Source organism: Cimex lectularius, unplaced genomic scaffold (genome assembly GCF_000648675.2).
Source record: "Cimex lectularius strain Harlan isolate CLEC.00 unplaced genomic scaffold, Clec_2.1 scaffold10, whole genome shotgun sequence".
NCBI lineage: Eukaryota > Metazoa > Arthropoda > Insecta > Hemiptera > Cimicidae > Cimex > Cimex lectularius.
In genome coordinates, this window is record NW_019392665.1 from 2826052 (window position 1) to 2852140 (window position 26089).

The 26089-nt window shown below is 39.9% G+C and overlaps 1 protein-coding gene across 2 annotated transcripts in view; it reads right to left on the reverse strand.

The window, feature by feature from the left end:
- The window catches only part of LOC106667300, a 36514-nt gene extending 12994 nt beyond the window's left edge, over positions 1–23520 (reverse strand). Inside the window, exons 1-2 of one of the 2 annotated variants that reach the window (XM_014395170.2) lie at positions 23442–23520; positions 4336–4496 (exon numbers count right to left, since the gene is read on the reverse strand). In XM_014395170.2, coding sequence (XP_014250656.1) covers positions 4336–4495 — 160 coding nt within the window. In that variant the 5' untranslated portion in view covers position 4496; positions 23442–23520. Of the gene's footprint in view, positions 1–4335; positions 4497–7343; positions 7357–23441 lie in introns of those variants that run through there. The other variant, XM_024225052.1, reaches the window with a different exon arrangement.
- Between the last annotated feature and the right edge of the window lie 2569 nt (positions 23521–26089).

The window sequence follows — 26089 nt, forward strand, 5'->3', positions numbered from 1 at the left end:
GTTCGTTAAATATTTCAGTGATTCTGGCGATTTTGAAAATTCTACAACAAATTCAATAGACGTCAAGCTACCTCCATGACATGTATCGGGTTGTCCGGAAAATAATGCAGGATTTTAAGTTTTCATTAAAAAAAATCTATATAAAATATTCTGTTTACGTTTACAGGATTACTCATTTGTATGAATGTCAACACTTATTAATCCTCTTCCAAATGATATTGTTTGTTTACCTCTGTAGCATTCCGCTACTTGGAAATAATTCAGTCATCCTTATAATGTCAAAGCGAGAATTTCGTACGATTTTCTTTTACGAGTTTAAACTCGGCCGAAGCGGAGCCCAAACGGCTAGAAACATTAACCAAGTCTGGGGCGAGGGTTGTGTTAATGAGTGCACTGTGCAAAGGTGGTTTAAAAAATTTCGGGAGGGAGATTTCAGCCTTGAAGATGAAGAAGGTCGTTGAAGGCCTTCCTCTCTTAATGATGATGTTCTGCGATCAGTGGTGGAAGAAAACCCCAAAACAACTGTTCGAGAACTTGCAGAGCAACTCAAAGTCAGTAAAACGACCGTCGCTGACCACCTCAAGGCGATTGGAAAAGTGAAAAAACTCGAAAATTGGGTTCCACACTCATTAAACGATCGCCAAAAAAATCAGCGCTTTGATGTTTGTGCATCACTTCTTTGTCGAAACAAAAATGACCCATTTCTGGCCAGAATTGTTACATGTGACGAAAAGTGGATTCTCTACGATAACACTAGACGTTCTGGACAGTGGCTCGACAAAGGAGAAGCTCCAATACATTTTCCAAAGCCCCAACTCATCAAAAAAAGGTAATGGTTACGGTATGGTGGGCTTCATTTGGTTTAATACACTACAGCTTCTTAAATCCTGGCGAAACCATCAATGCTGAATCATACTGTAACCAAATTAATACCATGCATCAGAAATTGGCAGTAATGAAGCCCTCTTTGGTCAATCGGAAAGGGCCCATTTTGTTGCATGACAACGCTCGACCACATGTGTCACGTGTAACGTCACAAAAATTATTGGAGCTTGGCTATGAAACTTTGCCTCACCCACCCTACTCTCCGGACCTCTCGCCTACTGACTACCATTTTTTTAGACACCTGGACCACTACTTACAACACATAATATTCAAAAATCAAACGGAACTGGAAAATGCATTTATTGACTTTATCAATTCTAAAAATTCTGAATTCTACTCAGACGGAATTAATAAGTTACCAACACGTTGGGAGAAATGTATTGAGAGTATGGGAAATTATTTTGATTAAAGAACATTGCTTTAAAGTAACTAGTTTCTTTTTTTTTGTTTAATACCAAAATCCTGCATTATTTTCCGGACAACCCAATATCATGAAGTGATGAGATTGATCAGTGATGATCGTACTCTTTTCGTGATCAACTTGTTTTATATGTTTGATAGAATGTAAAACCGTAAAAATATTGAATTTGAACACAAAATTAAATAAATTTTTGCAGGTTGTCTTCTTTCATTGGTCATGATAAACATGATCAGCTATGATTGTTTAATTAATACGAGGGTTTATTCTAAAGGACTTGTGCTCAAGAGTCAATGAAAACACGATGATCTTCCTCACTGAAAATCTATCCAAGTCCCCCCTGTTATTAAGTACTTAGGCCTTTGTGATTATAGAACGGCTTGGATTATTGATGGGACAACTTGGGCCCACCCTAAGAGAGAATTACAGGATAAATGATTGAACCGAGCCGATTTGTCGTTCGGAGGGGGTTAAGTTTGGATTCAATCGGGAAGTTTCGACGTCGAAAACTTTTCCTGGAACAAATTGACTTGCGGGTTTGCTCTTCCCGCCTGGCCAGTTCGTTCGCCCGATGGAAAACCCAATATCGCGTTGACCTCTCAACAGCAAAATCACAAAGAAAGAAAAAGAACCGTAATTTTTGCGAGAGAAAAAGCCGAAAGGGTTCTGATCTCGGTTGACACCGAAAAAAATGAAAACGGCCGTTTTTCAACAGTTTTACACAGTCGGACTTCACTTTCACAAGGGTAATATTTAAAGAAACGCCTCGGCTAGTCCTCGTATGATTTATACAGAAACTGTTCTCTTGGAAACGTTCTTGTAACTCGCTATGCTTAAGTGAATTATGTACAAAGTTTCGCATGGTCTCCTCGGCCCCTGGATCGATAAGTTCACGGAGAAAGGGACTTAATTAGTCGTTTCTTGCCAGTTTTACCATCTCCTCGGAGTGATCTTGAGTTTAATTAGGAAGAAGTTGGAACGGCTTTGTGCCGCTTATTACCCGTCGCTGCGTCTTCGGCCTACTTAAGAAATCTCGAAGAAACCGTTGTGAATTTACTACAAACTCCAGAGAAGCCGGTTATGCGATTAATGTCTTTACCGTGTTGAGACCACGGACGAAAACGGAAAAATTCCAGGATAGCTTCGAAGCCCGAGTGTCCTGAATGAGTCGGTTCATTGTTCAAATATTTTAGAACAAATGTATTAAAAGGAATTTTATATTTATATATATGTATATATTTGTAGCCTATACAGATTTGTATATATTACAAAGGTGAACACTGTACGTTCTTATCATATGGATACAGCAGTAACACTGATGCCAGCATTGAACCCGAAACTCACGCTACGAGAAGCCAGCCAAAGCTGGCACTCAGGGTGAGGGATTAAGGGGCAAGGAGGTCTCGAGGCCATCGTCGATTAAGGGATGGGAATGTCTAAAGATGGCTCTAACAGTATGGTTAGGTTGGATCGAGAAGTGGGTGTGGAGCTTGTGGAATCTGGACCGGAACAGTTGGTTGACAAAAGGAATGTTGAGGTCGTTGTAGATAGTGACGTAATAATGAGCTTTGACAAGAGGTAACAATGAGGTCCCGAGGCCATCGTCGGTTGAGGCGACGTGGCGGATCAGGATGGGAATGAGTGTAGAAGGCTCGAGCAGTATGGTCTGGATGGTTCGAAAGTTGGTATGGAAAGATTGGAATCTGGACCGGATCAGTTCGTTGACAATGTTGAGGCCTTTGCGGAAAGTGAGGTTAGTGTCATAATAAGGTGTTTTGACAAGAGGTAACAAGGAGGTCCCGAGGCTACCGTCGGTTGAGGCGACGTGGCGGATCAGGATGGGAATGAGTGGAGAGGGCTCGAGCAGTATGGTTAGGATGGTTCGAAAGGTTGGTATGGAAGGATTGGAATCTGGACCGGATCAGTTCGTTGACAATGTTGAGGTCTTTGTGGAAAGTGAGGTTAGTGACATAATAAGGTGCTTTGACAAGAGGTAACAAGGAGGTCCCGAGGCTACCGTCGGTTGAGGCGACGTGGCGGATCAGGATGGGAATGAGTGGAGAGGGCTCGAGCAGTATGGTCTGGATGGTTCGAAAGGTTGGTATGGAAGGATTGGAATCTGGACCGGATCAGTTCGTTGACAATGTTGAGGTCTTTGTGGAAAGTGAGGTTAGTGACATAATAAGGTGTTTTGACAAGAGGTAACAAGGAGGTCCCGAGGCCACTGTCGGTTGTGGCGACGTGTTGGATCAGGATGGGAATGAGTGGAGAGGTCTTGAGCAGTATGGTCTGAATGGTTCGAAAGTTGGTATGGAAAGATTGGAATCTGGACCGGATCAGTTGGTTGACAAAAGGAATGTTGAGGTCGTTGTGGATAGGGACGTAATAAGGAGTTTTGACAAGAGATAACAAGGAGGTCCCGAGGCCATCGTCGGTTGCTCGATGGAAGAAGAAGATGGGGTATAATGAAAGAGAAAACGACTGTTCTTTTTTCATGATACCATCAGCTTTTTTGGATAATCTCTGGACAAACTGGCACGGAACAATAATTTAAAAACTGACTCTCAAAAAAGGCCAAGATTCTTTCAACGAAACCAACCATTTTTTTACATTTTGCAAACATTTCTTTCTGGTAGTTATTGGCAGAACTTAAGGGACATGTATCCGTCCAAAATGTGTAAAATATTGGTCCTAAAATAAACTAAGCGTTATACGCCTTAGATTAGACGAATAAGGAAAAACCACTACAATAAATATGAAATAATTGATTTCATGATAGTGAACAATTTGGGTGTTGTCAACTCAAGGTCAACGACTTGTTGGGGTGAGATAGCCACACCTTTGGAACTCAACTGATATATTTAGATTGTGTATATACGTCAAACATATTCCTTAAAGAACAGATTTTTTGATCTAGTGTTTATTGCAAAAATTTTCAAGGGAAACGACGAGCATATGCCCAGAAATGCTTTCAGCGCACAGGTTCCACGTCACGCTTCTTTCCACGTCTTCGAAAGGACGGTGTAACTTACCGAGTATGGCCATAGTAGTTCCGATGAACATGAGCAATAGTCCGAAAGAAAGTGCTTTACAGGCGTTCCAGAAGCACCGGCTGGATACTTTCCCTTTGACGACCTCGACTTCCCAGTCGGTCCTAGCTCTGCACAGTTGCCTTCCCCCGACCTCCTGCATCCTGAAACGAGACAATCTTTTTATTTCTGCTCCGCACTCGGACGCCGAATTTTCTATAAAGGCATGATAACATTATGATGACCATTATCGACCTATTATTGAGAAGGCATCAGTTTGCAAGAGACACTATGGTTCGAGCTAACTTTAGTAACTAACGTTAGTAAGAATAAAGCTTTCAGATATAGTGGTGCTTCAAGAAGAGAACGCATTTATTCCCTAGTTGGGACCCGCTAGCGCCATTCCTATTTAATTTGGTGTTGGGATTGGCCGTGAGTACAATAATCTACTATCAATCCATGACGTTTACAATTGTACAATTTCAGTACCTTGTCTAAGCAGATGTGGCAGATAGCTAGGAAGGCTAAAGTCAGCCGATATGGAATTCTAAGAGGTAGCAGAAGAGTTCCGGCTCCAAGTGAACGATCACAAAACGAGTATATTGACAGCAAGGAGACAGAGTAGTCTTTGAGTTCAATTATCTGGGCTCGGTACACAGTCAAAAAACGAAGTTAGGTTGGACATGACATGCAGGATTGTTACAGGAGAAAGGTATTTCTCAGCTTTTCACCCTAGGGGCCAGTTGTAGAAAACGAGAGGTAACAATTAAAAAAAAAAGAAATAAAGGATCTGGAAGCAGCAGATGGATTTGGTTGGTTAATGGAAGGGGTGGGCTGAATCGAGCGCCGTGGAGGTTATGATGACAATCCGGGTGATGAGAGATCACCAGGAAAATCTCGTTTAAAATAGCTCCATTATGTGGAGGAGGAAGACTATCACCTACCTATCAGATTTTATTGAAGGAAGCCAAGGTCCTACAAGGACCGTAGAGTAAGAGTAATGAACAGGCTGCAAGTTGAGTAGTAATTGTTTTTAAGATTAAAACGTCAAAAATCCAAAAGGCTGTTACTTCACGATGCCGATATCCTTTCACCTTCCAGTGCCAAATATGTCTCCAGCTTCCGCAGTCGTACTCTTCGATGTTCTTGATTATATAGGATTATGATGATGGATAGTAAGAAGTGGGATTTTTGTCCCCTTAGCACTGCAGCCTTCTGTGTTAGTGTACTTTCCTATTTCCTTAGTTTAGGGCAATTGACTCGTTCCTTCTACTAATCAGTATTAAGCCATTGACTGTCGTTGGTGCAATTCTATTCACTGGGTTTTCTTTGTATCCACGGTTATGTTTCCATTGAACGTTTCGCATTCGAAGATGGGTGGCTGTTTCTTCCTTCTGATCGCGCAACTTACAAACGAGGTTATTATTGTATATGGCCAAGTTGAGTAGATGTGTTTTAAGACGGCAGTGAACGGTAGTCCTATCACTCCTCTTTAGGTTAGTCCTCACCAACTGTAACACTGTTGACCAATCTTGGTGAGGATTGTTGTGTCTAGTACTTCTTCACCCTCTTGGACTTCTTCACTTTCCTCTTCATCTTCTTCTTCACCTTCTTGAAGTTCGGTTTCTTCAGTCAGTTGCTGATTTTGAATGGCCGAACGATTTCCTTTAATTTGAACTTCAATATTTCTGTTGAAATCCTCGTCCTTTTTTAGATCTTGGGTTGACTTATCTTCTTTCTCTGTATTTTTTCCTTCAACGAATTGAATGTCTCTCGAGATTTTTACTATTCTCTGTTTAGGTAGCCAAACGCGATATGCCTTTGATTCGTCCGAGTATCCTAGAAAAATACATTCTTCGGATTTCATGTCGAGTTTGTTCCTTGGCCCTTTTTTTAAGATGTAAGCCTTGCAACCAAACTTTCTGAAGTATTTTAGTTCCACTTCTCCTTTTGCCTTTTTTAGATCCTTTCTGTGACAGAGGACTTTGTTTTTTTTCCAAGTATAGGTTCATGGCCTATATATGGTCGTCCAGATCCTCTTCTGGCCAGTGCATCTGCTTTTTACCCAAAATTCCTTGGGTCCTGATACCCAAGTATACCAAGTACCAAGTATTTTTTTACGTTTTTAGTTTAATAGTCCCTGTTTATCTTGGGGTGTATTTGCTAGTGTTTAGGCATTTCGCCATTTTATGTGGCAGGGAGTGACGAAGCGAACCAAGAACAATCGGAGGGGACCAGTTTTCATGTCCAACGCAACCTCAATATTTCACAACAAATTTTCATACCAACTTCAACCCGAGTCACATACTCCATTGAAACTCCGTAAAGTTCTGTATTCTTTATATCATTGCGAGGAGTTAATACACATTGAAAACTTCTTATCGAGTAGACGCTGAAAGGCAAAAGTTCTCGCAACTGCGTAACTTTTGTAATGGGTACTCGGAAAAGTCTAAATCCTTCTTCTTCGCACGATTTCAAAGATCTGGGCCGATAATCGTTCCTGGCTTCCTTCTCGGGCTAAATGAGAATTTGAATCGAGCCCGTCATTCGAATCGTGCCACGTGGGACTATCGCTGAGAAAAGGGGCCGGAGGGAGCGTGTCAAATGATAAGCTCATTGTTATTCTGTCCAGTCAAATCCTGAACACCCGGATCTGGAATTGTCCTTTTGTCCAGGGTGAAAGGCGACTGATCCAAAATTTTGATTTACCGCCGAAGAAAAGCAGGTGGGTGCAATTACCCCGGACTCCGAGCCTTGCGTCCAACTCACAGCAATGTTCAGCAACCAATGAAAAAAGTAGATGAGGTTAAATACCTCGGGATAATTGTCGTCAATCAAATGAAACGTATAGAATATTTAATAAAATAAGGAAATGCATGCATATGACAAACCATATAAAAGGATTCCCAATTAAAACTAAAACTTTAATATATATACAATCCTTTTTCATTCAGTAATGCAATTCAAATAACTAAAAATAAAACAAAAATATAAATATAGTTCTTACTCACAGTTTGTTGTTTTCAACGTCCGGATTTCGAGCATTAAACGTTCATCATCAGTTGAAGTTCTCTCGACATGAATCCTCTTCCAACTCCTCCAGGCTGATGATGAGCGTTTAATGCTCGAAATACTAATCGTTGAAAAGAACAAACTTTGTAAGAACTTTCATCATTGTGATAGACACCAAGTGGATCTTCGTGTACTGTAACATTTTATTCCCTTAACAATACGTCTGAATTTGATCTTAAAAGGATAATCTGTCTCGAACATTAAACAGATATGGCAAATCCTTTTTATAAAAACTCACCAGTTGATTAATATTTAATCTTTGTATTCTGAAGTTGGTTGAAGTTAATCCGGCGACGATGATTATTCATCAAGAGAGTCCCGGATTGGGCCGAGGTCCGGTAACGCGGCGGAATCGAATCTGGCAAAATCGACATAATCCGATGAACGGGTTAAAAGCCGCTAACGAGCCGGGCACTACTCGATTAACTCATTAGGAAAGACTCCGAACCTAATTGTATAAAGGATGAAATCGAACTGAATTTTTAACCTCTTCCATGGCAAAACGAGTCGGGCTTGGCTTTTTTTCTTATTCTTTATATTTCATTTTTATATAAACTTTTTTGACCTTATTTAACCTCGCTTTGAATTGCCTACATAGCTTGAATAATTTTTTGCTATTTGGTACGCACAATCTAGAGATGGATTTCCGTGTTAATCCAGATTTTGTTTTCTCCACTTCGCCTTCTAAATCACGTTTGCAATTCATTTTTGAATTTTAGCAATTTTCCCTTGAGTTTAGTGGTAGATAGTTTAGATTGGCGCCAAAACAATCAGTGTTGCCAATAATGTGAGGAAGCAGCAGAAACAAGACTGCGCCTGCCCTGAATTCACGAGGTTTCCTGCTAACCTTAAACAAAATCGCTAAATTTGGCAACTTTAGGAAAGAAAAGGTTAATTTATAAACTGGACGTGAAAAATTTTATGTTTGGCAAATATAACAATCGAAACAAGATGCAGTGACAGGGTGGAGAGATTAGAGATAGAAGATTCCAAGATGGAGAGATTGGCGCCAAATAAATCAGTGTTGCCAATAGTCGGGATGAATCATTAAAGGAAAACATTGCATTCGCCCTAAACCCATGCTATTAGCTATGCTTTAGCGTCTTATTGGACAAGAAAGGATTAAACAGATAGTCTCAAATTTTATTTTAGACTTTTTTTAAAATTGAGATTTTATGTCATAGGCAAGCATCAAAATTGAAATTGAAATTTCAAATTCAAATCAATTATCAGTCATTTTACATTGGCGTACACAATTTTATCCCTTACTTTGATTATAATAACTAACGTTAAAGTTACTCTTTACGACCTTTCGCACTGTAGCCAACTTTTTATCGGATCCCAATGCTTTGCTAAGGGCTTCCGTGTGTTCACCTTCAGGCTTTTCCTCTCGTAGGAGTAGAAAACCTGTATTCCGCTGTTTCTTCTTCTTCCTGACAATATCTGCACAAGATTGGTTCTGTCCGAGTATATGCTTATGGGATATGTGCTTCCGGATTCTGAAGTGTCAGCAGTTCTACTATCATTATAGTCCTACTAAAGATTAGTAGTTCTACCTTTAGTTTCTACGATGATCTTTTAATGAAGTTTTGCGCATACCTCTCTCATACCATGAATTCTGCATTCGTTACCATCTTGGTCCACTTATTTTTGCTCAGTGGGTCAGATGTGTTCGGCATTTTGTCATCTTCGGTGTTGGGTCTGTTTGATTTTGTGCAAAAGTAGAGGACAAGACTGAATGAAGAAAAATGTACTCAGTGTACTTAAGTATAATATGTATAATTTAAAAAAACAGTGCCCTCCACTGTACATCAACAACAAAGAGATTCAATTCAAATCAGATACTTAAAACTACACCTAGAGTGCATACTGACGTGGGATACCCATACAAGACTTAAGAGACAATTTAACAGAAGACTTTACTTCGAAGACTTTTAGTACCGAAATATGTTTTGACCATCAAAACTCAACTAATTCGTTACAAGATATTACTCGGATACTTTGGACATATGACATGTGACTGTGGGGTTCCGCCAAGACATCCAATCTTCCAAAATCCATCTAATGAAAAGTGCTGAGACAAATTATCGAAACTCCTTTCTACGTTTTTAACCTTACTATCCACAACGACATCAAATTTTCTTCTCCCAAACCATCCTAAACCTATTGCTCGACCCCCTCCTAACAACTGGCCTTAATCAACGATGGCTCGAGACCTTCTTACCTTTTAATCTCTCATATTGAGTTTCTAGTTTCCATGGCATATATCCTCCGGGTGCAGGCCTGGCATGCGTGTAAAAAAATTAATGTATAGGCGACAAATAAAAAAAAGTTATTAGTTGACTGACGTGGATTAAAAACTAAGTAGAAGCGTAAGACTTTGGAAAGGCAATATTCCCTCGAGAGTTATACGTCGAGTTCAGCTGATCGAATTTGTCGTTTCTGTCTGTTGAAAACGGCCAGTTTAAATGATTTACAGGCCCTGATCCTTGGAGGAAAGGCGTGCGTTTTTCCTTTTTATTAAAGTTTATAGCCGTCAAATCCTCCGGGGGAGGAAGGAATGGCTGTTTAGCCTTTCTCCCATGGGTCGTTGGCTATCGTTTCAACCTGTTTTTGAAAGGCAACATTTATTAACAAGAGGGATAAACACTTGTCTATAAATCCCTTGAGAAAGGGACGAAAATAAGCTGGATGTCTGACGGGGCCGCCTGTTTATCACCGTTGTCTATTGTTAAACACAGATTGTTTTCAGGCCGATACTCAATAAGCACTTGAGATAAAGCAAAAACAGAAGATTTCTCTTTTAAACATTCGAGTTCGTTCCACTTGAATTTGACCAGGCGCAGATTTTGTATAAAACTTGTAGCAAGATGTAGAAACATTCGGTTTTTGGCTAAAAATATCGAAAGCCTCGAAGAAATCAATTCCGAAGAAACAAGCGCAAAAATGTATCTTCAACATATGGAAACTCCCCATTTTTTTTTTAAAGCACAGACGGACCCCAACGTGACTGCGGTCTCTAGGGCGATAGAAAATTCTCTCAGTTCATATTTTATCCTGACACAGATGGGGGAGGCCCTTTGAAACGCCGCAGCGTAAGGGCTCTCTCTAATTGCCGCCCTAATTACGGACCTTGTTTACATTCGGTGAAAACCTCTCGGCCCCTTTTCACCTGCCATTTGCTGATGAAAACCGACGGTGCATCAGGGCAAAACCTGGAATGTTTAAACAAGATAACCATGTCCAAAAAGGTTTGCTTTTTAAGTCCGTACACGGTGTAACAAGCCCGTGAGCTTTCTTTGAGGATATGTCTGTTACTTAACAACATAACCTAAACGTATGATGTATAGGCCGCCGCTTTCAACCTCCTGCACCAGTTAAACTGAACTGTAAAAACCAAATTCTACGAAGTAGTTGTAAAGTAGTCGAAACAGCCATAATGAGTAAAGATGGAAAAGGTCTGGCGTTTCGTTGAGGAACTGCAGGTGTGTGTGGCATCTATTCTCTTGTCGAGGAGAAGGTCAGATAACACCAACCGACTTGTACAGTTCTCGAAACAACTGGATCAGAACGTCGTAAATAGTGGATGACTGATTCTCATAGCTTCACGCCTAATGGTAAGTTATTCCAACAGCAGTATACGATTGATCTGAAGAAGTGTCTGATCCAGCTACGTAGAGATATGTAGGCTGACTTCATGACTTTATCGTAGTTAATATTACACCAGTTTTATACCTCCGGTACTACTATGAGTTAGTAAAGCTCTGTTAACTTTTACTTCTTCCACAGTTATGTAGTTTGTGGACAAAAATTGAAAAACTTCCCGGGATAAGGTCTTGCATTATGGCTGCTTTCGGCTACCTTGAACCTCGCAATCGTCGTTGACTATAGTGTGCGACCTAAATCATCAAAAGCTGCTCTCATGGCGAACGTCGTTACTTTATTTATTGCTTAACCTTATTACCCCAAATAGTTGATATGAGGACGGTTTGTGAAATCCAGTGAGATAGAGAAGAAAAACATCACAACTTTGTTTAAATCTAAAGCTTCCTATCCGTCATTCTGCTATACCAGTTAAACCTCCGGTACTACGGGAAAGCTCATCAAGCAAACTCAAGAGGTTTGCGGACAGAAAGTGAGAATTGATCCGGATTCAAATCCAGTTCATCAGTTTTTACTGTGTTCGGTGAAATATGCTCATCATGCTACAGATGACGGGTTGCTAGTTGGAGATGGGTGTTCATAAGAACGCCATATTCCTTATCAACTAGGTTTCTGCTTCTCTCGGGTACCATTGGGTCAAAAGTGCGCTGTTACTAAATTGTGCACCTCTAAAGTTTCCTGACGCTTCCAGCAGACATCATTGCTTTAGTAGCCAGTGGATCTGTGGAAGTTTATGCGATTCAGTTCTGGGCAGCAAGTTCAAATCAATTTCATCAGATTTTATGTGGTTTGCCGTGAGACATGTGTCATGCCGCAGGCGATGGATTGTTTACTGAAGATGGGGTGTTCTCCAGAACGCCAGATTTCTTATCAACTAGGTTTCTGCTTCTCTCGGGTACCATTGGGTCTAAAGTGCGCTTTTATCTAAACTGTGCACCTCTAAGTTTCCTGGCAGGACCAGAACACATCGGTTTAGTAGTAAGCGGATCGAAAGCAATTGAGTGATTCAGTGAGATAGAGATGTGGAGATTGACTTTGTTTAAGCCTAAAATCTCCCTTCTTATCGTCGTTTTAATGAGCAAGTTGATCTGAGGCTGGTCGTGTCTGATCCAGTGAGATGGAGATGTGAATACTTCTCATCTTTGTTTAAATCTAAAGCTTCCTGTCCGTAATACTACATCTGTGAAACCTCAGGTACTACGATGACACTGGAAAGCTCATCAAGCTTCTCCTCAGCCACGAAGTTTGCCGGCAGAAAATTAGAAATGATCTGGGTTAAAAGTTCAAATCCGGTTCATCAATTTGCGGTCCGACGTGAAATATGTGTGATGCGGATGATGGATTGTTTACTGAAATTGGGTGTTTTTTAGAATATTCTTTCTAAAATAGGGTTTTGCTTCTCTTAGGTACTGTTGGGTTTTAACAGCGCCGTTTCTTAAACTGTATTTTCACCTCTAAGTTAACTGACGCTTCCTATGACCAGCAGATATCGTGGGTTTAGTAGTCAGAGGACCTTAAGACGGTTGTGTGATTCTGTTAGATAAAGGAGTAGAGGTTGACTTTGTGAACCCTGTGGTGGCTATCTGCAGTTACTACGGTACCCACTAGGTGTCACTACAGGTTCTCGAATGGTCTCGCCGTCCACTCTGCAGCAATCAGAGTAGAGCCATTTGTAATATAAGCAAGTGGACTGCCCCAACTCGTCTGTTCGACCAGGTCTCGCAATCACTGATGAAGCACCGACAACGACAGCAATTGTACTCGCAGCATTAGCCTTCTCATCACTCGGCTACCTGCTGCACCAATCTCTGCAGAGTCAACCGACTCACAGCCCCGGACCTCAGCGAACGGCTCTCTCGGTACGGCCTTGCCCACGTCTATAGTTAACAGTAAAGAACTACCGACATCTACATAGATCATAGGGCAATAGTCGGGCAACTTGATTTCACTTCCAATACCTCCAGCTAATCAAAGCCGCCGGAATTTCTAATAACGACACGTGAAACGCCAAAACCGATGTGAGCGCCGGGAAAATCACGCTTATAATACCACCTCAAACGTTGCCCCGAGTCTCCGGTACCTTTATTAAAAGATCAAGAATTCCAAAACTCTCCCACTTGGAAACAGGGCCCGTTTAACAATTCAAGCAAAAGGGCGGCCCTTTGGAAACACACTTTTCGGCCCCTTTTAACCGAAAAAATAAATTAGTCATTCCAGCCGAGGCCGTGGCGCCCAAATTGAAAAGCCGGCCGTTATTAGATTTTATTCAAGGGAAATCGGAAATTATTCACTTAATCCCATTGTACAATGTAGACGCTGCTCCGCGATCTACGTCTAATCGTTAATCCATATTCAAAATTCATCGTGGGATAATCAATTTAAACATGGTCGAGCTGTCCGACGCCTCCTATCGAGAAGAATCGAGCCCAGTTCTATCATAAACTCTTAACATCCTTAATCCGATCAAAATCCAGTTCTTCCTATTGAATTCAGTTCGTAACATCGACAAAAGCGATTTAAAAGGAGAGTTATATGGTAATTTTCGCTAAAACATTTCCAGTTATAGTGAAAACATTTCAGATTGTTCAGATAGCAGACTGTTTTGTTTTGATTGTATTGCATAAGAAATCAAAACAGTCGCATTGATGAAAAGCATAACCGAAAAATATGATTAATAGAAGCTCTGGAATTATCCAACTACAGGATAATACAAGGAGCTACAAGGTTTTATTTGTAGAACATTACATCTTCCTTCAATTGGGTAACATGTAACAACTAGCTTTTGACTGCGACTTCGTCCACGCGGGGATTCTAATGTACCTTTCTAATGCGATGCAGAGTGTATGACTTTCTAATATAATGTCTCGATTATCAAGTTCTTCAATTCTTCAGTCGACTTCGTTCTATATATAGTAAAAAATAATTGTCCATGTTTAGGGATGGAATTTCAAAAAATCCTTTCTTGGCTATAGGAATGCCCCGTTGACATTTGAGCACTTTCGATCCGGCGGTTTGGTCTGTACGTCGTCTGACAGTCAGACACGAACTATTTTAGGGATGGTAATAACGATGATGCTTTAATTATATACACTGATGGTTCCAAAAAAAGTCACATATGGTAGGTTGTTCTTATGTAATTAAGGGTCTACATTCTATTTTTCGTTTACTCTCACTTTTCAGCTCATATAATGCAGAAATATTTGCTATTTTATATGCTTTGGATGATCACTCTATCAGCATTAAACTGTTTATTTTCATCTTTGTTTTCTTAATTTCAATTTTTAAACATAAAAATGCCACTTAGTGCTGAGGATGTTGCGCGTGGTGGGGCTCTTATTGATGATGGACGTTCCATCAGGTATGCGGCTATTACCATCGGAGGTCCAAACGAAACTCTGCGAGTGACGTTAGATGTTTTCGAGAAACTGGGTCATACCAGCATCACAAGGGCCGGTTCTGGACGCCGTGGAATACCAGAACCACAGGTTGACCGTTTTTTGACTTTGAGAATTTTGAGAAGCGGCACCTTACTGTCGTTCAAGCTGATTCATCAGCACCAAGAAGTTCGAGGGGTCCAAATTTTTGAACGCTTTGCTCGAAGAAGATGAAATGTAATTGCTAAGGAAAATGGAAATGTCTCTTTGCTGGAGGTTAGTCCATTCTTCACGAGGAGTCCTTTCAAGATCGTGGAGTGTATCAGGAAGTGATGGACGTGCTCTTCTTCTTTTAAGGTTATCCAAAAAATTTTTGATGGGGTTCAAGTCTGGAAAACGAGCTGGCCAGGCTAAGACCCTGACGTTATGCTGTTGAAGGTACCTGTTTGTACTATCCGAGAAATATGTGGAGGGCATTACGTGCATTAGAGTAGGATTGTCGCTGATTTCATCGAGGATGGGCAACGCATGATGTTTCAAAATTTTATCCCCATTGCGAGTGGCTGTCAAAGACGCTCCACGAACAACAACCAACTCTGTGCGACTCTACATTGAAATTCCCGCCCACACCATCACTGAGCTTCGTTGAAAAGGATGGCTCTGGAAAAAATTACCGGCTTCGTACCTTTCATTTCGCCTTTTTCATACTCTTTCACGCCCATCTGGAGATCGTAGAACAAATCTATAACTATCTATAACTAGTCTATAAAAAGTTCAGCAGACCAATCGTTCAATGACCAATGGCTGTGTCTTGAGCAAATGCAACTTTTTCTGTTCTGTTCAATTCTGGTCTTCCTATGGGACGAAAAATACTGAATACTGCATTAATCTTCTTTGAGCAGTGCGTTCCGAAATTTGGACACATCGAACTTCCTGGAGCTGATGAATCGCTTGAACGACAGTAAGGTGCCAGATTATCAAAATTCTCAAAGTCAAAACCAGTCATCCTGGGTTGTGGTACCCAATGCCGTCCAGAGCCGGGCCATGTGATGCTAGTATGACCCTGGTTTTTCAAAAACGTCTAACGGCGTCTCGCAATGTTTCGTAGGGAACTCCGATGGCAATAGCCGCATACCTGGTGGAACGTCCCATCACCAATAAGAGCCACACCACATGCAACATCCTCAGCTCTGTATCTTGTCATAATCTCGTGCCGTTTCAATCGTGGGTGAGGATTCCACGTCAGGCGTTTATAGTTTGACCGAGGTACCGCAACTTGTCCGCTGTTGGAAGAGGAATATTATTTAAATTGACTGGAGGGGGAATAATTTTACGGAGAGTGACGAAAATGTGGGTGGATGTGGTGGATTCACTAAATAAAATGAAGTTCGTGAAATAAAGATGAGATTTGTATTTCAATGGCGTCATAGTTGAGAAAATACATGTTATATTTAAAAAATCTGTTTTTAGGCTAAAATCACAAAAAAGCCAACATCTCTGGAAAGAGGCAAGAAAGAAACCTCGTTCTGGTGGCACAGAACTAACGTAACACCCTGAATTATTTGATAGTTACCTATCATTCCACGGAAATAACCTAAACACTGAAGATGGCGGAATGCCGAAACGTGTCTGAACTAATTAAACTCAAAGAGGACAGGCAGACCAGGGTAGTAGGTACTAATCTAACTACGATAGGTTTAATAACCCGCAGACCTCACAATTTACACGAGAACATCTTGGATTAGCAATGTCATTTTTTAAAAACTATGTGTAACATTTATGTAATGAAAGAGAAATTATTATAATATAGGTACAAATGGGAAAGCACTGTAATATTGAATATTGCCGTTTGTGGGAAATCAGAATGTCGTCTATGAATTTCATTTTCCCAGGATGATGAATGTACGATTGAGTCGAACGCTGAGGGAATGAAATAAAAGAGGGTAGTGAAATCCCCGTTTACTCCGCCCTCCATCATCCCGGGGATGATAAATTACGAGTGCGCCGTGGAATTTCGACTGGTCATTAACGGCGAGGATAAAATACTGGTGCGGTTTATTGCTTTTTGACCGCTTCACTAGTCCACGAAATGAAGGGGGGGTCGATGATTGCTCTTTTAGCTGATAGAAAGAAGAAATATTTTTTCTCTTTTATTATACTCTTTGCTGATTAATTGTTTGTGTATCACTGTTATTTTAATTAATTTGTTTTTGAGGTCTTCGGGGTGATGTCTAGTTGAGGATAGGAACCTAGGTTGACTGGAAACACCCTATTACTAATAGCTTGTAATTTTGCCAGATCATTTTGTTTTGTTTGACGTGTTTAGGCAGTTGGACATTTTCAGGGTTATAAGCAGAGAGAGGCACCGATGATGATGATGAAACTAGGAAGAGGGGTTTGTGCTCCGGCTTATTGTACCTTCCTAGTTCCCTAGATCAGTGCAATCGACTCAATTATTCTTCTCAGAAGTATAAGGTCATGCTATAATTTCATTCCCTAGATTTTTCATGTATGCTAGGTTAAATGCCCATTGAGCCTTTGTTTCGCATTCGAAGATGATATGGGTGGCTGTTTCTTCTTCCTCATTGCATAATCTGCAGATGGGATCATCGTTGTATATGCCCATGTTGTGTAGATGTTTTTTCAGACGCTAGTGACCGGTGAACAGTCATATCACTCCTCTGAGAGTTGCCCTCTTCAACTGCAGTGAGTTTGCCAGTCTTGGCGAGGGTTGTTTTATCGTAAGTTTACTGTCTAGCGCAGCTAGAGTTTATCCACTTCTACTTTTGTTTTGGATTGGATCCATTCTGCGATGGTTTTTGCTTTCACAAGTATAGGTTCGTGGCCTATGTATGGTCTTGTCCGTCTGCTTTTCCGTTACCCAAATTTCTTTGTGTCCTGGACAGTGCCTCAGTAGGCACCGATAAAAATCAACTACTAACGAAGCCTGACAAAAAAAAAGAGGATAGGAAGACAGGAAACACCCAATTGGCAATAACAGCCTAATGAACCTTTCCGTTGAAAACAGCCCCATCTGCTGACACACACATACACTGACAGATCTAGAATGCAAGACGGGCAGGAGTATTGGCATCAAGTACTTAGAACCCATGGGAAAATCGATCAGTAATGAAGTCCATGCAATTGAGAGACGTACCCAGTTCAATCTGTACAAAGGGTACAACAAAAATACAGCTATCGTTTCAGATACCCAAGCAGCCACCAAAGCGCTAAATTCAAACATCATTAGCTAGATGGTGGTGAATTGCAAAACTACATTAAATAGAACAGGTACGCAAAAAAAAGTTATTCTCTGCCACCCGGCAGTCCTAGGACATGTGGGAGTAGATAAAGAAAAGGTTTTTCGTTCAGTCGTTGAAGTCACCAGCCTTGAACACCCTAAAAGGCATCAGGTTGCCATCAAGTGGCAGATTATGCTGAGCTAATATGGATAAGACAAGGCTACAATCAGCCAGAATTTAGAGTTTAGAAGTTTTCGATGTTCACTCCAAAAAATTCAAAATATGGCCTTGTTTTTTGAAGAAGTATTGTCACAAGTAGTCAAATTCGTTGTTTTGGAAAAACTATCGACCATAAGCAGTATTCCAACGTCTAGAGGTCGATATATATGGTTAATGTGTGTCGCTTGGTATTTTCCGTTTGAGCTTATTCCAGGTAATTAAAAGCTCGATGGTTTTATAAACATATTACTCTACTTTGTACAACCGGAATAAAACAAGTTTTGACGTATGTCATTTTGAGCTTGTTCCAGATAGGTGAAAGCACGATAGGTTTTAGAACAACCTATACCACTTAGTGAGATTTCCTCTTGTGGTTTGCGCGGTGATTGAACCTATAGTTTGACAGTTACCTATCTTCTTGGTTAGCCTATTTACATTTTTTGTGTGACAAAAATCAGCGAGGATAGGCAGTCCAAGAGGTAACCTATACTACTTTGTTCAGTCGGAACGCTTCTGCATGGCATATCAGTTTGATTTAATAATCGCAGAATAAGGAGTATGTGATTTGATCCTCACCCTTCTTATAACCCCGACACCACGCAATTCGATTTTGAAGAGAGGGTTTTTTTGTCTCAATTTTTTCACTCTTTTAGGTGGTAATTGAATGACCAGTTTAAATGCCTATTATTTTCTTTGACTTCTTTGATTTTATTTACACCTGATGAATTGGTCTATGTGGCCATTTCGTTCTTCATCGAATTGTTCAGTTTTTTTGTGCTGTTCTGAACCAAAAAATCTGCGAGGACTCCTGTTTTTGCTAGCTTGTCTGCTTGTTCATTGCCTTCAGTCCTTTCTTGTCATGTTATCCCTCATCAAAGTTACCTGATTTCTTATACCATTTTACCCAGGTGCTGGAGATACGTTAGTCTAAACCTAAAGCCTTGCCACCTTCAGTGTTGCTTGCTATGCACCTGTTTCCTTCTTTTTACATGGTGCTACCGAATCTAGCCCCCAATGCATTGGGTCGATTCGATATTCCTCCATCGGCCACTCACACATTCACACAAAAAATTCATTAAATGTATACGTTATATAAAATATTTACAGATTAAAAATGTGTTTACCACGTTTCCATTAAAAATCGGAACTAGGGATTCTCATGCTCAAGGACTGCCTTTATGTCAGTCCCATACCTACTCGCTCCCTGTAAGGAGGCCTTGCACTCCTCAACCAAGTGTGATATAATGAGCAACTCAGCAGCAACGATTCTCAACACGACAGACAAGAATGACACATCTCCACGGAAAACAAACACTTTGAACCCTGAAGATGATCTCAATAAAGATCGAAACGTAGGCACGATAAAGAAAATATTTTTCTAAAACCTACTTCATACCAGACCGCAGCTCACAACTTTCAAATAATCAAAATGAGCAACGTTTTTCTGAAAGTAGACTCCTGCGGGAGTTAGCTCCAAAAGCAGGTGTCCATCAATCGTGTATGGCCTATTCTCGAACAGGTGAGATTCTTTCACGACTAAAACTGAATACATTCTTGTATTGCGTTTTGTACTGTGAACCTGTAAATTTAAAAGTTTTCTCTTGCACAGAATTATATTGTATTAATTGATTGAAAATGATGGTGTGGGATCTAGGGTCTCGCTATGTCAAAATTCTACTCCATGTCCCATCTGTTTACCACAATAAAGCCCCTATTAGTTCCAGGGTTTTTATTTTTCCAAAACTCTTTATTTAAAAGGGCCTGCCAAATTTTCGGCTTAATTTTTGTAGCCTGTTATATTTAACATTTTTTATAATGACTTTCTCGTCATTTTGAACAGAACCAAATTAACAAAATGTATATTCAGATTTAGAATAAAAGCTGCTTAGCTTAAAATAACTCCAGTTCGGAATATTTCAAATGAATCGGTGGCCTCTTTTAAAAGCTCTGGTAGCTATGAATTTTAATCCAAGAGAGTACAACTCTTTCGAATATCATCCATTGAAAGAGAATCTCAGTTGTTTTTTTTGCTCGGAACGGTTTATTCAAAACGTTTTCGCAATAATTAAAAAAATTAATTATTTAATTAAAGAGGGAGAGAGATAAAATTTGGCGTTAATTTTGCACGTTCAAATTGCAGGATAACAGTACAAATCAAACTAAGGGATAGTCGGGATAGACTAAGGGTCAAAACTAGAATCTTAAGAATGAAACTATCCCTGGAAAGTAATCGATCCACGATGTCTTTTTGTTCAAAATCCTTTCATTTCAAGGGAGCGGGCAATTTTTAACCGCAGGATTGCCTTTCTGTAATTACCCTCCAGCTATAAGTACGCCGATTGGTCCTGGAAGCCGCTCGATACTTCCACTAGGCCGTGAATTTTGCCGATTAATTCATTCCCCGGCGGCATTGTCAAACCATAACCGCCACAGGATCATCATAAACTCGGTGAACATAAAAATAACATAAAAAATTTGAGAACAGAAAAAAAATCAAGATGACAAACTAGGGTTCTTAGGTGAAGCAACTTTTAGAACAGTAAACTTTTTTTTATACAGAAATTGTCTTTTAGCAGTTTTAAGAAAAATTAGTGTGACACACTTGCTTACAAATCTTAAAAACCTGTTTTTTAAATTAATTTAATTTTTAAATTTTTTAAATTTTTAATGAAGGTGCGCAACAGGAGAGGTCAAATCAACCCTCGGGGCGTTTTCAAAGTTGAGCACCGTGACACCTTAACCATCGGCCCCGTTATGTCAGTCGTTGTGTTTATGTTAATTTATTGGAATGGATGTAATTTATTAGCTTGAAATGAAAGTGTTGCCTAATGGATGTTAACTCTGCCCCGAGGGATATCCTGTACTCTGGGGTGACCGTGTGACGTCTGGAGAGTAAAAGTAATTTATTAGCGAGAATGGAGTGGGTTCAACCCCGCACCGAGGAATATCGAGTACTCTGGGGGAGTGAATGCGACCAGACTCCTATGTTTCTATCGAGTGTTGTGTTTGTGTTAATTTCCTGGAATGAATGTAATTTATTAGCTTGAAAGGAAGGTGTTGTCTAACGAAGGTTAACCCTGCCCAGAGGAAAATCGAATACTCTGGGGTGAGCGTGTGACATCTGGAAAGTAAAAGTAATTTATTAGCGAGAATGGAATAGGTTCAACCCCGTCTCGAGGGATTTCGTGTACCCTGGGATAAGCGTGTGACGTCTGGAGAGTAATTTATTAGCGAGAATGGAGTGGGTTCAACCCCGCCCCGTGGAATATCGAGTACTCGGGGGGGGGGTGAATGTGAGCAGATTTCTACGTTTGTAGTCATGTTTAATATCTATTATGTAGTTAACAACCTGAGGTATGTCGACTTAGTTTTCATATAAAAGCAGACAGTCAGAAACAGATCGAGCGTTTGAGATTATTGTTATGATACTGCTCCGGAGACCAGGCGATAGATGGCGCGACGACAGGGTTATAAGCAGGGAGAGGCGGAGCGGTTATCCATCACACTTCTGCATTTTTTCTTATTTTATCTTTCGGTTTTATTCTTGCAACAAGTACAAAATCGAGTTATAGCAGTATGGAACTTTTTTTTACTAAAGGCAAATCATTCCAAAGCTCTTTTTTTGGGCCACGTTGCATCCTTGTTAAAACACTCGATTAATTCGACTTACGGTTCCCAGGATTGAAACGTCCTAAACCTGAAAGGTGCCGAATTACTAACGAATTATGCAACGCTCATTCAGCAGGCTAAACGGATTTTTCCGTCTGCCGCATTTGGGCCTTTTCCCCCCCCCGATTGGGCTATTTTATCCTTTTGACTTCCTCGCCCAACAGGAAATGAAATGCAAAGACCCGGGTGCATAATTGAATGAGTATTAGACAGGGCAAATTTGTTAATTATGTAAACAAAGTGGTAAAGGATTAATATTTGATTAATGGTTTAAGGATCGTTTTCGAACGTTCTGTTAACGTCATTTCAACCTTCTTTTTTCTCTTAAATAAAACGAGACGTATCCTAGGCCTCCTACATCATCTACACTGTGCACATACTCACCCAAACAGACAATTAACAACACCGCAATCCTATCCTAGCCATAGAAGCAATCCAAGGTCTCAACATTACCGACAGATTGAACGAGGAAAAAGCCAACGAGTTACGTTTACACTCAAACCTGCCCACCAGTGTACTTAAACAAGGTAATACATCCAAACAAGTCCGCTACCTTGGGCTTTACTTAGACTTATACGGACACCAACTGGGTCCAAAATCAACACTAAGCCTATATTACTAACTGCTTGCACAACACTCGACAGAACGAATTGGACAAAACTTTCAACTGGACACAGCCAGATCCTCCAACATCCAATTCAATCCTTTTAAAGGAAAGATATCCGTATCCTTCTACGCCATCAATCAAATGATCCATAAAGACTTTAAAGCCCCATTCGTGGAGGTCATTATCCAAACTTCATCAATTCCCACTCTAAAGTATCCCTACACTCAAATCCTTTCCTCAACGTCGTTTAAAATGACCTCGTGACCTCCTGGAACCTTAACCCTACCGATTAAATAAAAGAGGGTTCCAGCGTTGGCTGGTTTCTCCCTACGCTGCCTCCTGGTCTATCAGATTTTTACATCAACATATTTGCTCAAAGTATGTTTATGTTGCACTGATATAAAAAAAAATAAATATAACAAATCAATATTTCTTAGCACAACTCTATTTTTCCAATAATTTAAAACTTTTCAATTCGTGTAATTTTATTGTCGCGAGTCTGGGTTAATGTTTGTACACAACATCAACAACGACCTTTTGTGTGTGTTTATGAATGGATTATGTTCCAAAGGTTCAAATTTCGTCGTGTTAATCAAATTTTTATTCCAATCCACGGGTTTGGAAACTGTAAGCCTGACATAAAATAATAAAGCTAATTTCTGATCGAGCAGGATTGCTATTGAGCGTTCGATTAGCGTAAGGTAATTAACATGAAATCGGCAATTATTGTTTTTACGGTGACAATTTTTTTAAATGGCACTGTCGTACGTTTTATGTTTTGCATAAACTTCACACTGTGTGTACAACTCGTAACCTTTTGTTTATATTTTTGTTTATGGAGAATTATTACATATAAGATTTTTTATTTTAATGTCAAATTTATAAAATAATGTTTTGAAGGGGTTTGAAGATGGTTTTATTTATTACAAAGAGATGTCTTTTAATATTCAAAACAATGGCAGAGACCCGAATGAATCAATACTACCAAAACTGCGGTAAAAATTTAGAAGGGTTGACATACTCACTAATTGAGTAAAGCCGAAATAATTTAGCAGAAATTATATTATAAAAAATAGTTTTTAATATTAAAGTTTTTAAAATTATTTATAAGAAACTTATTTTTTGAAAAATTGTATCTTTATACTTTTGAAAATCTTTTTTAGTAATCAGGCTAGTTAAAAAAAAAGTGAATTGTTAAAGGATTAATTTTCGATCTATAGACCAGGACGAAACTGTGTCAGTGTGGGCGTCACTTTTGCGTACCTGGGGTGTCAAGAGACGGGCAGGTTCATGCCTACGGGTCCTGGTGGTTGGAACTGAGATGGGTCGCCATGGTCACGGAGAGAGAGGGCCGGGGGCGGCCCGCGCGCATGACCGGGGGTGGACCGCCGCCCCCAAACGGGCATCGATCTCCCGCCAACTGGGATAACTATAGCAACAAGTAGGGCGCTCCCGAAGCAACAAGTACCCTTGAAATATCGCGTCGGCACCTTTCGACCCCGTCATCCGTAACCCACTTGAAAGGATCATTAGGTAAAACTGATGTGCCTTACCCTCAATTTATTAATCTATGAAGTCCCACGAAGAACAAAGTTAAATTTTTCTCTTTTGTTTTATTAGGAAGGTCACAATTCAAAGATGGTCGTCCATACAACTTTTTTCGCAGTTTGATTTTTTTGTTGTCATCCTGGGCCTCCAGTTTTCGCCACTGTCGGAATGTCTCATTTTGTTGTAGACGTCAGCGTGCTCTCGTAAGTCAGAAACTTGAGCTTCAAAGTTAAAGTTTTGCTTGATTTTTGCCTTTTACTTTATTAGGAAGGTCACAATGTTAAGATGGTCGTCCATACAACTTTTTTCGCAGTTTGATTTTTTTTTTGTCATCCTGGGCCTCCAGTTTTCGCACTTTTACTGTCGGAATGTCTCATTTTATTGTAGATGTCTGCATGCTCTCGTAAGTCAGAAACTTGAGCTTCAAAGTTAAAGTTTTGCTTGATTTTTGCCTTTTATTTTATTAGGAAGGTCACAATTCTAAGATGGTCGTCTGTACAACTTTTTTTCGCTGTTTCATTTTCTTCCTGGCCATCCTTGGCCTCCAGTTTTCGCACTTTTACTGTCGGAATGTCTCATTTTGTTGTAGTTGTCCGCATGCTCTCGTCAGTCAGAAACTTGAGCTTCAAAGTTAAAGTTTTGAATTATTCAGAAATCGTGAGCTGCAGTTTGGTGTGACGTAGATTTCAGAAAAATATTTTCCTTATCGTGCCAACGTTTCGATCTTCATTGAGATCATCTTCAGAGCCTGGGATTTACACTGTTTAAATTTAACAAATACATGTAGGATGTGGAAAAAACTGAATTGAAAATATATTTTTTGTATTCAATCGAAGTATTTCGACTCACTCAAAGTGTTTGTTTTTGCGTAATTGTGCCATTCTTGCGTGTCGTGTTGAGAGTGCCAGTGAGATATTGAAGTAAGTCAACTAATTAGGAAAAGGAAAGCTAAATTGTTGAAAAATTAGACTATGTAAAAATGTTTGTTGTGTGGAATGTGACGAATATTTTATGTTTATTATTGTATTGCGTGATGTGATGATATAAGTATGTTATCTATAATTATTCCGAAATCGTGATATGCGGTCAGGTGTGATGTAGGTTTCAGAAAAACATTTTATCGTGCCAACGTTTCGATCTTTATTGAGATCATCTTCAGGGCTCAAAGTGTTTGTCTTCTGTGTAATTGTGCCANTAATAGGTTTGGATTCTCGACGACAATTGAAATGGCGACGGAGAGCTTTAGTGAAGTGTACTTCATTTTTAAATCATTAATTCACTATTTTCGTGGTCCGCTTGACCAATTAATACATGCAATTAATTAAGGTTTTTTAGTTGAGATGAAAAAAAGTTAATGGCACGAGAGGGATTCGAACCCACGACCTTCGGCTAGATACGCCGCTGCTCTACCACCTGAGCTATCTTGACCTCGATCCACTTGGACATCATGAGTTATGAGTTTTCCCTCCTTTTGCCATTTTTCTAAAATTCTCTCCAAAGTTCTCCCTCTTTTTTTGGCAAAAGGAGAGAAAACTCATAAGGTGGGGTTGAGATGGGGAGTTGATGTCCGAGTGGATCGAGGTCACGATAGCTCAAGTGGTAGAGCAGCGGCGTATCAAGCCGAAGATCGTGGGTTCGAATCCCTCTCGTGCCATTAACTTTTTTCATCTCAACTAAAAAACCTTAATTAATTGCATGTATTAATTGGTCAAGCGGACCACGAAAATAGTGAAATAAATGCTGTTTTAAAGTTTCGGACGAGAGAAATGTGTTTAATTTATGTGATAGACCGTGAATGAATGGCATGGAAATGTATGTTGGTTTGTTTATATTTGATAGATTTGATGTAGTGTTATTAGTACTAGTGGATGATGTTAGTGTTGGTTGTAGTTGTTGATTATTCTGTTGATTATGTGTTTAGGGTAGTGATTGTCATGGAGGATATGTTTGTATTATGTTCTTGTCGTGAAATGATTCATGGCTTAGGGTAATAATTCTGTGAATGAGGTAGCGATCTGTTTTTGCATTGTATAAATTCACTTTTTTCCACATCCTTGTTAAATGTAAACAATGTTTGTAAATCCGAGGCCCTGAAGATGATCTCAGTAAAGATCGAAACGTTGGCACGATAAAGAAAATGTTTTTCTGAAACCTACATCACACCGGACCGCATCTCACGATTTCTGAATCATTATCGACTAACGATCACTAATTTCACGTTAAAGTTTTGTTTGATTTTTGCCTTTTATTTTATTAGGAAGATCATTATTCTAAGATGGTCATCCGTACAACTTTTTTTCGCTGTTTCATTTTTTTCCTGGGCTTCCAGTTTTCGCACTTTTACCGTCGGAATGTCTCATTTT